Genomic DNA, 13902 nt, shown 5'->3' with positions numbered 1-13902 from the left:
TACTGAAACTAGAAACATGGACATCTTTGCTGCTGTCATCCATTAGAAATACCTCATAATTCTTTCATTCTTATGTAAATTTCTGAATTTTCAAACACTTTTCCTGTTATTCCTCCCCCTTTATTCTTTTCACTAATGGGGAAAAATGTCTACAGCCTAACTTTATGAAATTGTTAAGGAAAAAAAATTCCTACAATTATCATGAGACATTAAAGAAAACAATACAATTGAATGCCTTTGGAGTTCGGGTTAGTACAAAAAAGTAAGGAATAATTTTTTTTTCCATCTAATATTTTTAGGTACAAGCCTATGCAGAAAGTGGATGGGGTTGCAGATGGTTTCACAGGAAGTGGTCAACAGACAGGCACATCTGTTGAGCAAACTGTAATTGCCCAAAGTCAACATCATCAACAGTTTTTAGGTATGTTAAGGTGTAATGCCTGTTAGTTGCTCTTTGGATTTTGAAGAGAACAGTAAGTCTTTTCGCCAAGTGTAATGTCCATTACTGATGTTAATTATAGGAAGATTGTTTTGGTGCTGAAACTATGTATATCATATAATTCTAGTTCATCTCCACTTTCCCACTTGAGCTTTATTTTTAAAAGTCTTAAGCAAGGTAGGACTTTGAAATGCATATCCATTAAAGGCTCATTGCTATCAAAGTATTTTCCATAATTCATATTAATTGGCTTATGTGATTAAAATTGTGCTTTGTTTATTTGCAGTAGTAACTTCAAGTACCAAAAGTAATTCTCTTTTTCTATGTACAAAGTTGTGTAGGCAGACAGTATCAGATTAAAAGAACATTGTCTTAAACTTTAAAAAAGTAATCTATTATTTTACATTGATCATAGTACTTTCAATTTTTGTAATTTTTAGATGGTATATATTTTTCCTGCTATTGAAAGAATTAGAAAGTAGAACTTAGAGCATTTCACATATTGCTGCCAAAGCCAAAGAACAAAAGTGGCAGTTAATACAGAACTTTTTTGGAGATGAGCTTGCAGTGTCTATACAACATGTCCACTGGCATAGATGTAATCAGAGAGTGTGTGTGTGTGTGCCTGTGTGTGTATAGTGTGGACTGTGTGGAAAATGTGCACTTTCCAACAAACACAACTGCAAGAGACTCTCAGGTTGGAATAATTACTGAAGTTGAAAATGATGGGCAGCATTTCCCAAATTAAAGTCTTCAGATATAGTCTTGTGGACCCTTGAGTGAGCTTTCAACAGGAATTTCATTTTTTATTTTGTGTTATTTCAGTTAATGTTGAAAAATAATGAAAGCATGTCCTGGATTGCCTAAAAGCTAGAACTCAATACTGTTCTGCAGTTTTACTTGCCACATTTGTATTTGAGTTTATGATAAGGCAAGCACCAAAGTGTATTACAATAATTGTGCACAGCTAATGAAAAAAAAGAACAGAAAGAGACTATGTAAATTATGCCTTCACCTCAAGGTAGGCTAAATCATGTTCCTGTGCCCTATGTGGAGGCAAGTTTCACAGTCATTTGAATGCAGAAGAATAATGTGAGAAGCAGCCATCATGAAGTTTATGTTGGTATAGGCTTATCAAATGCAAAAGTCCTGTGCTGCAACAGTCAATCCCATGTTTGTGTTACAAGAGGTAATTTAGTTACAGGACAACAGCATCATCCATTACATCAAATTAATATTGTTAAGTTAATGTTATTTTTGTAGTTTTATTTATTTTTCATGACTCTTTTGGCTTCTGATTGTATAAAAAGTATGAATATAGTAAATTTAAGGATGCATTTATTTTTGTGCAGTTAGGTAGCATAATAATGAAAATAACTAAATTTGGTACCAGCAAGCTTGAGATATTTTTCTTTTAATAGAGGCCTGGGTCATATGATTTCTAATACAACTGGAGTGAAAATTTAGTTTCTAAAAATTCCTAAGTATATTCCTCTATTCTTATGTTTTATGCTGATGATGTTAAGTTTTGCTTGCAAAATATTAATTTGAAAAGTCTTTGTTCTTTGGCCCTCTGACCTCTGATTTTTTTTTCTATTTTGTCTTATGAAAATTTTCCTCATTAATCTGTAATTGACACCATCCACAGTAACTTTTTTCTGTTGTGTTGTCATGGTAACAGATGCATCTCGAGCACTTCCAGAGTTTGGAGAAGTTGAAATCTCTTCTCTGCCAGATGGTACTACCTTTGAGGATATCAAGTCATTGCAGAGTCTTTATCGAGAGCACTGTGAGGTAAGTCTTTTCAAACATGGCATGAACATGTGCTAAGTTTTGCCAGAAAATTTGTTAAAGCAAAATAATCAAACCTTTTCCTAGAGTATGGATGAAGTTAGTACTAATTTTTTTGAACATTTCTTTGAGCACTAATAAATTCATTTTTCTTCTTTCTTGTCTCAGAGTGGAGAGGTGAGGAATGCAGGAAAGTGAGAGTACATTTTATTCTCCATTTCTTAAGCCTATCCTAATCTGAATCCTTTGATGCAGCAATTCCACTTCTAGGTATTTATCCTACAAAAATACTTACATATGGGTGACAAGACAAGTGTACAGGGAATTTGTTGCATTATTCTTTTTAATTTAAAAGGTTGGCTATATCTAATAGGGAACCAGATGAAATCTGGTACTATATAGCCAGAGTACAGACAACTCTAAATATACTAAAATGGAACAAGCTCCAGGATTTAACGTTAAAGGAAAGAGCATAATGTAAAACTGTGTAGCATATTTTCTTTTGAGTGAAAAAGAACATGTATACACATCTCTCCAGAAAGAACAAAAGAATGTTAATAGCAATTGTCTTTGTAAAGGAAACCAAGTGACTGAGAATCAGGAGACTCAGTTTTTCAGCGGTTCCTTTCCCCTTTTGAATTTTACACCATGGTGTATTTCTATTAAAAATAATTTCTAGAAATGTTTAATAAAACAGGAAGCATGAGGCTCTAGTTTTGTTTCAGTTTTGTGGTTAATTTAGTTTCTCTTGGTGTTTTTGATCCCTACTCCTATTGTCCTTCCCACATCAGACTTGGCAACATGGTCTAGAAGGTGAGCTCTCTGCATGCCAGCCTATTACTATATCTTCTTCAGCTCACCTGGTAGGAAGGTACCATGGATTACAGAGTTTTCTTAAGTGCTTCTTCTTTTGAAAGAGGATTCTGTTTAGAATTTAAATAACTGTATTCCAGGGGTATTTGTGATCTGCTTAGAAGTTAAAGATTATCCTTCGAATTTCTGGGACAGTTTTCCTGACTGCTGACAATACAATATGCAGTAAGAAGTTTAAGCTTATAACATTCATAGATTTTTTTTTTTCCCATTCCAGAAGTAAGAATTGCTTGGATGAATCAAAGTATTTGTCAAGGATGCTAAGTTATTGACAAGGGGGAGTTCTCTCCTTATTAGTAGAGTATGTGCCAGAAGTGTTCTTCAGCATTCCCTACCAGTTCCCAACTTTCTTGGCATGATAAAAGCCACTTAGTGTCATTTCCCTTGACTATCACGCTTTCCCCAAGATTAGAGAATATCTGGATCATATATATATATATGAAAAATCCTTTCTATAACTGTCATGAAATTCAATAAAAATTTCTATAAAGATTTTTTTTTCTAAACAAGTATTTGTTTTTCTGCTCAAATGAATCCTGCTATAAGCAACCAGCCTGTAAAATATAATTTGGATTTAAAAAAAAAATTCTCATATTTATTCAGTATGTAAATTGGACCATGAATATATAGTAAGATTATTTACTTACTGAAGAACTGCAGTATGATTATTCTAAGTAAGAGACTCCTCCAATAAGATTAAAATATTCTTTGGATTATAAAATTTTCAAGAACATACCAATTTTCAAGAATAAATATACTCTTCATGAAGAGATAGGGACATGTATAGTAATTAATCTGTGTAGGAAATGACAGTCCATAAAATGATCCCCATTCATTTCAAAGTCACTAGTGTCCATGCCATTTTTCATGGGGTAGGTGGTATATATAGAAGAGAAATGCTCTAATTATTTTTTCCTCTCAGACTTTCAAACTTTTGAAATATAGCTGCCTAAATCTTGTGTCTAATCCTGTAAATAGTCCTTTGCTCTAAGATAGTGGAATATGAATTCTTTTAATTTAATATAAATTTAATATAAATTAAATTTAATATAAATTTAATATAAATTAAAAGAATTCATATTCCACTATCTTAGACAAATGATAAAATGTTTTATTCGTTTGTAAAACTACCTCAAGTGAGGTTAATGTTGATGTCCTTCTCAAGCGTTATTTGAGTTATTTAATTCAGAGATACTGCATTTAAGATGCATTGAAAACCTTTATTTGCCTTATTTTAATGCACATTTCCTATAGTTTATATTTTTAAAGAAAGATTAATATGCCTACTTTGCCTATTATTTGGAATTTTCATAATTTGTTTATCAAAGATATTTCATAATAGTTTTGTTATATGAGGATCAAGTACAATTTTCTACACAAGTTGCTACAGCTTTATGTTCACACATAGTGTTCTTACAACAGTCTCATAGAAGGGGTATATAAAGTATTAATAGCTGATTCACACTTAGAGATATCTCTTGGAATATGCCAAAACTGCATTTAGGAAATCAACTATAATAATTTGTTTCTGGAGAAAGTTTTGATTTTTGTCTGGGCTGAGAGACATCTATGTGCCCTTTATTTTAAGGGCTTGTTTTTATTTTTATTATTTTTAAATTACTTTTGAGATGTGGTCTTGCTGTTACCCAGACTGGTCTTGAACTTGCAATCCTCCTTTCTCAACCTCCTGAGTAACTGGGAATACAGACACATTCTACCACTCTGTGCTCAGGACTTGGTTTTGTATTTTTGAACGTTGCTGAGGAGTGTATTCATTAATTGACTTCATTTTCACTGTCCAACTACTTGCAACTTTCCCTACTCCCCGACTCATTACCAGAAAGTACTTCCAAATAGGTTTTTAAAAATATTTGAGTTAGTCTTAGGGTGTTTTTTTTTTTTTTTTCCCCCAGCTTTAAACAATCATAAGCATTTATTTTCTCAGTTTCTGTAGTTTGGTGATTTGGGAGAGGCTTAATTTGGTAGTTCTAGCTCAGGGTCTCTCATGAGATTGTAGTCCAGTTATAGGCTGGAGCTACAGTTGTCTGAAGGCTTGACTGGAATTGGAATACCCACCTCCAAGATAGCTCACTCAGTGGTTAGCAAATTGATGCTGGCTATTGGCAGGAAGCCTCAGCTGCACCCCATATGGACTCCGCATTGGGCTGCTTGAATGTCTTCACAACATGGTGGCTGACTTCCTCCAGAGTGGGCAATCCAAGAAAAGATAGCCCTGTGAGTCATGCACTATCACTTGCTTATATTCTAATGGTCATACAGATCAACCTTGATGAAATGTGCAAGGGGCCTACACAAATGCATGAGTATTAGAAGGTGAGGATTGTTAAGAGACAATTTAGAGACTAGAAGCTACAACCAGTTTTTGAATTCTGGGCATGGTCACATGCACCTATAGTCCCAGCTACTTGGGAGGCTGAGGCAGGAAGATCTCTCGAGCCCAGGAATCTGAGGCCAGCTAAGGGAACATAGCAAGACCCAGGACCATAATGATCTTGTCTGCATGTGGTTCAGCCAACATACTCCACATTTCTATGTTGGCGGGAAAAGCATGCGCTCGCCACCCTGACACTGCCACCCGCAGCCCTCTGCAAATCTCTTAGGGTGTTTTTATTATCAACTATTCTCTGTGTCACACATAGGGCTGGATCTACACAAGTAGCGCATATTCTATAATTATTAAATTATGGCTTGCTCTTTTTGCCCAAAATATTCAGACAGACTCTACTTGCCCCATTTTCTCTACCTTCTATGAATTGTGGATATCTTGATGGAGCTCTTTCACCTGTTGTGGCTCAATTTTTGATGACTCCACATCAAAACTGATGTATACAAACTACTTCTGTCTTTTAATGCTCAAAATAATCACAGAATCATGCGTTCTTTTCACAAATAAGTGTCCCTTTGGTTTCATACCTGAAGGCTAATTTATAAATTAATTGTAATGGTAGAGTGGAAGTAAATCTGATGATCAGAAGTTAATAGGAAAAGTGACACATTTTAGCATCATTTAAAAAAAAAAGGAGAAAGAAAAAGAAATCCTTGATTCACCTGGAAAATGGTTCTAGAAACTAAAATTAAGGAGAAAATGAAGGTGAGGACCCTGAAGATAAAAAGGGAATTAGTCTTAAAGCTGCTCTCTCAAGGTAGTGTAGAGAGATAGATTGGATTCTTTGATGTTGAAGGGAAGGCATTGTGTGACCAAGGAAGGGTACTTCTTGTATCTTTTTCTACCCAGAGAGGTGCCATCCTCTGGAGGCCTACTAACTCTATACTTTCTGTCCAAGCCATTGTCTGGCTGGGAACACCCTGGTCAGTGGCCTTAACAGGGTTAATTCAACCCTAACTCCATTTGCCATAGAGAAGCACCTCTAGACTCTTGTGCCCCGTTTGATGACCAGTGATCACCTAACCCAAAGAGGACTGATGTGAATTGAATCACTGTACCTACTATTCCTGGTCTGAGAATAGGTGGAGGCAGTAGGGAGCAGCCAGTAAAGGAACAAAAGAAAAATAAAGAAGAAAATGGAGAAAAGCATAAAGATGGAGAAGAAAAGAGGTGAAAGTGAGGCTAGCATATGAAGCCATTCTATAGAATTAATTCAAGTCGTCCTGCTTAATCGTACAAGAGATATTTTTCCTTTTATTTTCTTGTTAATCTCTTTATTTCCTTATTTCCAGTGGTAAAATTTAGTTCAGTTTCACTATTTGTTAACTTAAGAACCCCATGAAATTTTTACCATATAAAATCTCATTAGGTTCTTTCACCCATCCCCGTATGTAATATTGTGAGGTAATACTGATACCATTTTTTTTATAGGCAATATTGGATGTTGTTGTGAATCTTCAATTTAGCTTGATAGAAAAATTGTGGCAAACTTTCTGGCGCTATTCTCCCTCTACTCCAACTGACGGCACTACCATTACCGAATCAAGGTCAGAATCAATATGCTTTTCCAATTCACTTTCATGATTGAGTAGATGTCACAGCTAATAAATTATAGATATGTATACCAGTTGTGAACCTTACTGATAACATTAAGTGAATAGATTATGCTTTGGCCATCCTAGAAATAAACCACAAACTGCTCTCTTGAGGTCTCAGTGTGTGTGTGTGTGTGTGTGTGTGAATATATATATATATATATATATATAGCTCCCATTTGTATTGATTTGGGGGACTACAGTAGAGCTATTTCATCCTCAAGGAATTGCTATCATATCTGCCTTTCAGACCATCAGAAAATTTTAATGTGTATAGGCAGCTCTGGGGGAATATTTTATATATATATATAAATAAATATATATCCAGCCATATGGCACCAGTACAATGGTGGTATAGTTCTAACCTCAGTAATATTTGATAAACTATTTTTAAAGTCCATTTTCTTTTTTATCCTCATTTGCCATCTATTCATTTGCTACATTTATTCACACCAGCAATCTGAGTGAAATAGAAAGTCGACTACCGAAAGCAAAGCTGATAACTCTGTGCAAACATGAGTCTATCCTGAAATGGATGTGTAACTGTGACCATGGGATGTACCAGGCTTTGGTGGAGATTCTCATCCCCGACGTCCTTAGACCTATTCCTAGTAAGTTAAATGCAGACAACTACGGATGCTTTTGTTCTGATACATTCCACCCAGGAAATTTTGGGAAGTGACGTTGCAATCTGGAATGATCCTAATTTCATTTAAATTGTCAAATAGAATACATGCAACAGAGAATATTGCATGAAAGCAACCTAGAGCAAAATTGTAGTAAAAGGGGAAAAATGATCTGTTTTCCATTCTTTCATTTTCTTTTTGATTAAAAAAGCCAATCTAGAGATGTGACAAACCCTATAAACTAATTGTAAGAACACTCCCAGGTCAGGCAACCATGAAAAAAATTATTTTGCTCAAGGACAGAGTCCCCTTCATATAGCCAAAAATCACTGAAATCTGTAATTGCAAGCCAGTCCCTTTAATAGTTGCCTTTGATTTGAAATGAATTTATCTTGGTCTCCAGTGAAGTTAAATTTCTTTATAAAAGCATTTTCTTTGTCACCTATCTCATGTTAAGAACTACAGAGACTCAGTTCCCGTTAACAATAATGGTTAACTAGTATTTTAAGAGAAAAAACTATGTAACTACACAAGCATTGTATTCCCACTATGAAGTAAGTGGAAATTACATAGGTAGCTTAGATCACCTTTTGGAGTGATGGTGCTTTTTAAATTACCTTGCTGCAAACAAAGCTGTTTTCTCCAATGATTAATAAAAATGCTACTACAGATACTGACAGAAGCAGTTGAAACTATTTTTTGCTTGCATCAGTATAAGCATATAATGGTGATCTTAACTTTTAAAGAAATGGAACATTTCCCACTATACCGTGACATTAATGAAGTAAAAGCAATCTTTTGGCTTGTGAAATTGGCAATTATGTATACACTTCAAGTATACTGTTCACCGATGATTTCTGATAAATTTTTCTAGAAAGCATATAAATTTAGTAGAAGAAGAGGGAAAACTATTATCATTTGTATATTTATACTCTTTTCCCCCAAATACAATAGACAACAGAAAGAGGTATGAATCCCTACCACCTTAAAGTAGATGCTTAGATATATTTACATATAATATCAATGAACACCCACATAAATTTATGGAGGAATAAGTGAAAACACAAGAAATCCACTGACATTGTCCCCAAATTTATAAATTGCCAATGTGTTCCTTTCTATCTGCACCAAGCTTCCTGACTAAAGATTGATGAAAAGTGATGTTGTCGTGAAAAAATATTTTACTATGTAAATTCTTTTCTGTTTTATGCTTCAGAATCTGATTCCCTTGTTTCTCTCCTGTTCCCTGTACCCTGGGTGATAATCTCTAGAGATATTTAAGAGAAGCTGCATAGGGTAGCTCATTAGCCTACGACATCTTGCTGCCAATATACACTTTTCCCTCATGAGATACAAGAAGGGATGTCAGTGAGTGCTTTCTCTTTTGAGGCAAATCAACATCAATATTCATTAAATTGTTCTGAAATCTTTTGTTTCTGTGCTAGCATCATAAGACTTTGTGACCTTAACAGTGCCCTAATTAAGTCATGTATCATTTTAGTTGTCTTTAAGCCTTAGAATTTTAAGTACACAATACACTTATCCTTTGTCTTGCAAATTTTGATTTGAAAAACAGTTTATTCTGTAGTTTGTCTCTACACTTTGCAGAAAACTGAATAATTTCTCTGAAATTATAGAATGTATTTAATGTACCATCCTACCATATTTAATTGCCATTCTGCAATGAGGTTTAACAAAATTAAGCTTCAAATACAATTTAAATATCTATCTTTAATTGTATGAATTTGAGTACTAACCTTGAGCAGGTTGAGACAAGTCAGCTTTGTAATAAATTTTAAATTTCAAACCATATATTTTTAAGTCTTTAAAAGTTGTTGGAATCTGCAGTTTTGATCTACATGCATCCCTATAGTGAGAGTAAACTTAATTTTATATTTAAAAAATTGTATTTTCCTGGCTACTAGTACTTCACTCTACCATTTTCTGTCCAGATGGGATTTCTTTTTTTAAACCAGAAAATAAATAAATAAATAAAAGTCTGCACATCACCCTAATTTAAAGTCAGCTTGAAGCTACTATATTCCAAAATACATTTATTTGAAAATGAAAAAAATGTGTAAAATATTGTATAAGAACTCAACTGGTCACACTTAAATATATAATTATGAATACAATTAAAAGTGACCTAGAATTTCATTTAGTACAAAAACAGTAAAACCTCAAAATTATTTAAAATACAAAGTACATCTTTTTATTTTATTATCTCCTTTGCATGAAGTTTGTCTGGATAAACAAAAAAGTAATATATATAGATTCTCATATTTCTAGTTTAAATAAATATTAAATATTAGTTTTAGGAAAAATGAAAAATGCAAATTACCAAATTGAATCTTGAACAAAATTTTGCTGAGTTTCAAAAAGGGTTGTTAATTTTTTTTTCATTCTCTTTCATTTCCATTCATGCCTGCACTCCATGGTTCTAGTACATAACACAACAGAAAGATATTTTTCTTTCTTTTTTCCTTTTTGGCTAATGTGGGAAACTTTGGAGATTTCAAAAGATGTGTTCTCAAGAAATTTCCAATTCAAAGTTTCCAATTCTCATGGTTAAAGGTCCCTACTCCTTGAGTGTTTTTCCTAATCAAAATTTAGGCCATTTCAGTCTCTTCTGTCATTTGACCATTAAATAGATCTTTTTAATATACTTGGTTGTTTTTGATATTAGAATAGTAAATTTATATCCTTTGCAAATAATTTAAGTAAGTTAAAATATTTCTAAAACCTGTTTTTACAGAGGTAATAGAGAAGCATGTCAGACTCACTAGAGCACAGAAAGAAAAAACCAATAATTTAATCCTATCGTTGATATTATATTCTTGGGAGCAGTTGGCCAAAAATGTAACTTCTTTGTTTCTTATAGTAGACTATGATTTTGATATCTGCCATATAGGAGGAAACATGCAGAAGTTAATTTTATGTTCTGAGTTCTTGAAACATTTATTCATTAAATATCTAAAGCTGTTCCCCACAGTGTGGAGCTATGAGCACAGGGGAGGTAAAGTACTACTGGCTGAATGATTTGTTGAGCAATTTCAGTAAGCAGATCCCCTATTGTAAAATAGTCAGTTATCAGTGATGAATGAAGATGCTTCTGATAATTTTATTACCACCATGAAATTTTCTTTCACTTAGACCTTCCCTGTTTCAGGTTTTAACAAATATGTGAAGAATACTGAGTGAACTTTTTGGTTTATATGACAGCAATGTTATCACACTGATGTCTACCTACCAAATGAAGTAGACAATAGTTAGCCAAAAATTTGGGTCATTTTATTTTTTACCTTACTTTTCAATAAGTGAGAGATAAATGCTGTTATTCATAGATTCTAGTGTAAATAGATACACAGAAAAAAAAAGAGAAAAAGAAAGATCTTTGTACTTTCTTTTTAACTAAAGATACAAAAATATATTAAGAACTCAAAAATAATCAAAATGAAGAATTTATAAAGAAAACAGCCTTTGAATACAAAACTATTAATGAATAAAGTGTTTTATCTAAGTTAGAAAATTTCATAAGTATATTCACAACTGGTATATGTTGCTATAAGCAAAAATGTTTGAGTGTTTTCATTTCCCAACAAAGTGTCATAAGTATTGGGAACAAAATAGCTTTGTTAAAAAAAAAAAAAAAAACCAAAATATAATTCTTGGGTACTTTAAGAAGTTAGAAATAATGTTAAAGTTTCATCAGTGAGGACAATATAAATTCTGTTTTATGCTTTATCAAATATTATATACTCATGATTTCTCTTATTCTAGTATAAAGATTAACAGTCTGGTATTTTTTTCGTTTTGCCTTTATTCTTTTCTTTTAGGTGCCTTGACCCAAGCCATTCGAAATTTTGCAAAAAGCCTTGAAGGTTGGCTTTCCAATGCCATGAACAATATTCCACAGAGAATGATACAAACCAAGGTATACTGCATTTGCTTTTTATTTTGTGTTTAGAGAAAGTTTTCTTCAAGTCAAGAGTTATAATTGATTTGGTATATATCAGGAATATAGAATATTAAACATAGCTTAACATATGCATATTCCAGTCTAAAGATATTTCATTAGAGATATTCACATAGCTTGCATTATGACTTTTCATCTCTTGATAATTCCCTGCTGCCCCTGTTAGTTTAGGTTAATCTGTGGATATATGAATGAAGACTGGACTCCATGTGAAGACTGGACTGATTCTGTATTTTATCTTTGATACCAGAAATCCCATTTGTAGCTTTTAGTCCATGATTATATCCACTATCAGACTTCAATAATATATCTAGTCTTTCAGTTTAGGGACAAGGTTGATAAGCTAAAGTTCTTATAATAGTCAAGTCTTTTTGGGAACAGAGGTAGTTTCTAGTTCTTTCTGCTTTGGTTTAAGGTTTTCAGTAAAGTTTTCTATGTCTGCCAGGCCTGGTAGCACATACCTGTAATCCCAACAGCTCCAGAGTCTGAGGCAGGAGGATCACAAGTTCAAAGCCAGCCTCAGCAACTTAGTGAGGCCCTGAGCAACTTAGTGAGGCTCTGTCTCTAGATAAAATATATTTTTAAAAGAATGGGGATGTGGCTGAGTGGGAAAGCATTTCTGAATTCAATCCCCATTGCCAAAAATATAAAAATAGAAATAAAAATAAAGCTTTCCATCTGTAAAACATACAGAAGGCAACAATCCATTTATATGTCCACTAGCATTTCATTATTGCTTTAGAGCTATGCTCTCCATACAGTAGAATTAGTTACATATGTCTGTTTACGTTTGAATTTTAAATCAAAGGTAAGTGAAATTCAAAATTTAGTTTGATAGTCACACTAATACATTTCAGGTGGTCCATAACCCCATGTTGCTAGTAGCTACCCTACTAGTCAGCACATATCTGGAGCTTTTCCATCGCAAATAGTTCTCTTTAGGCCACATGGAAATGGATGGATGGTGCTATTTGATTATGACAGAAGAATTCTTTCCAACTTGCATAATCAATCATATATACAACAGTACCTCAAAAGGTGAAAGTACTTCCTTTCCCAGTGTTATCAAAGTGAATGTAATTGCAATATGGCTGTAATACTCTCCATCTCATTAACCTCCAGAGTTGATTTAGATGATTTACCATGGTGGAGTATACCTTGTGCCCTTCCACTGTCACTGATATGTAGTCTTTTTTCAGCTGTGCTCAGCTCCATCAATGAAGATAATTTACCCTAAAGAAGCAGCTTTCCAATGGCTCTGGCAGTAGGGATCAAAATGCCTGGGTTCAATGGAGTTTAATAGAATTTCTGTGGAACCTTGAGCAAGATACTTACCCTCTTTAAATCATAATGTGTGTCTAGATAGTTATAACACTTGAACAAGGTAAAGTATGTGAGGCACTTATAACCCAGTACGTGGACCTAAAACATACTCAATACAAAACACTAAAACAGAAAAAAAAAAAAAAAAAGATGTAAGATTCTTCATTGAGGATATTTGGGCTTCAGTGCAAGTTTCATATAGTCTTAAAAACACCTCACAATCAAGAGAGAGCATTCTTTGCCCTGTGAACATTCTGTCACTCAGCCAGTTGACTGTACAGCTTGTTCCTTAAATATCCATAAACAATACAATATCATATCTTCCTGTATGTATGTCAGTTTTTAACATGTTTTTAAAGATACTCATTAAATCTACTATATGTGCAACAAATTTCCATGAAATTGTGAGAATTAATTACCCAGACTGTTTTTTTTTTACTTTTTCTTTGCATTATTTTTGATGTCTTTCAAAACAAACTGGTTTATTCAAGATCCCTGCAAGAAAAATGGCGTATCTGTCTAAGGTGGGGAATTAAAGAGAATTTAGGAGTTTGTTTTCAAAGATATGAGTGGAGTTGAGAAAACTAAGGAGGAATGGTTAAGCATCCCAGGATAGCAACAGTGGAAAGTACTACCTCTAGGTCTGAAGAGGGTAAGGAGTAAAAAACCAGGACATTAGAAAATCCCCTCCTTCCCACAGGATCACAGTAGCCTTAGAAAAGGAAAGCAGATTTTGTCCAAACAGGAAGAAAGCAGAGATTGTGGGGAATAAATACTCTGACCATTCTATCCTCCAGTCTTCTAACAGTGCTTATCATTAATCAAACCCAACTGGAAGCTAGAAGGCAAAGGAGGAGGTTAATGTAGTCCAT

At 33.7% G+C, this 13902-nt stretch overlaps 1 protein-coding gene across 7 annotated transcripts in view; it reads left to right on the top strand.

The window, feature by feature from the left end:
- Nucleotides 1-13902, top strand: part of RFX3 (regulatory factor X3) — a gene marked incomplete at its 5' end in the record, with an annotated part of 288404 nt that overhangs the window by 228012 nt on the left and 46490 nt on the right. For 6 of the 7 annotated variants that reach the window (XM_079113050.1, XM_079113049.1, XM_079113051.1 and 3 more), the window contains 5 exons: nt 300-421; nt 2121-2233; nt 6942-7057; nt 7562-7716; nt 11568-11665. In XM_079113050.1, coding sequence (XP_078969176.1) covers nt 300-421; nt 2121-2233; nt 6942-7057; nt 7562-7716; nt 11568-11665 — 604 coding nt within the window. The remainder of the gene's footprint in view (nt 1-299; nt 422-2120; nt 2234-6941; nt 7058-7561; nt 7717-11567; nt 11666-13902) is intronic. The other variant, XR_013759609.1, reaches the window with a different exon arrangement.

This window comes from Sciurus vulgaris (genome assembly GCF_902686455.1).
Source record: "Sciurus vulgaris genome assembly, chromosome: 15".
Taxonomy (NCBI): Eukaryota; Metazoa; Chordata; class Mammalia; order Rodentia; family Sciuridae; genus Sciurus; species Sciurus vulgaris.
Note: the sequence above shows the minus strand (reverse complement) of the source record. Positions and strands in the feature narration are given on the sequence as shown.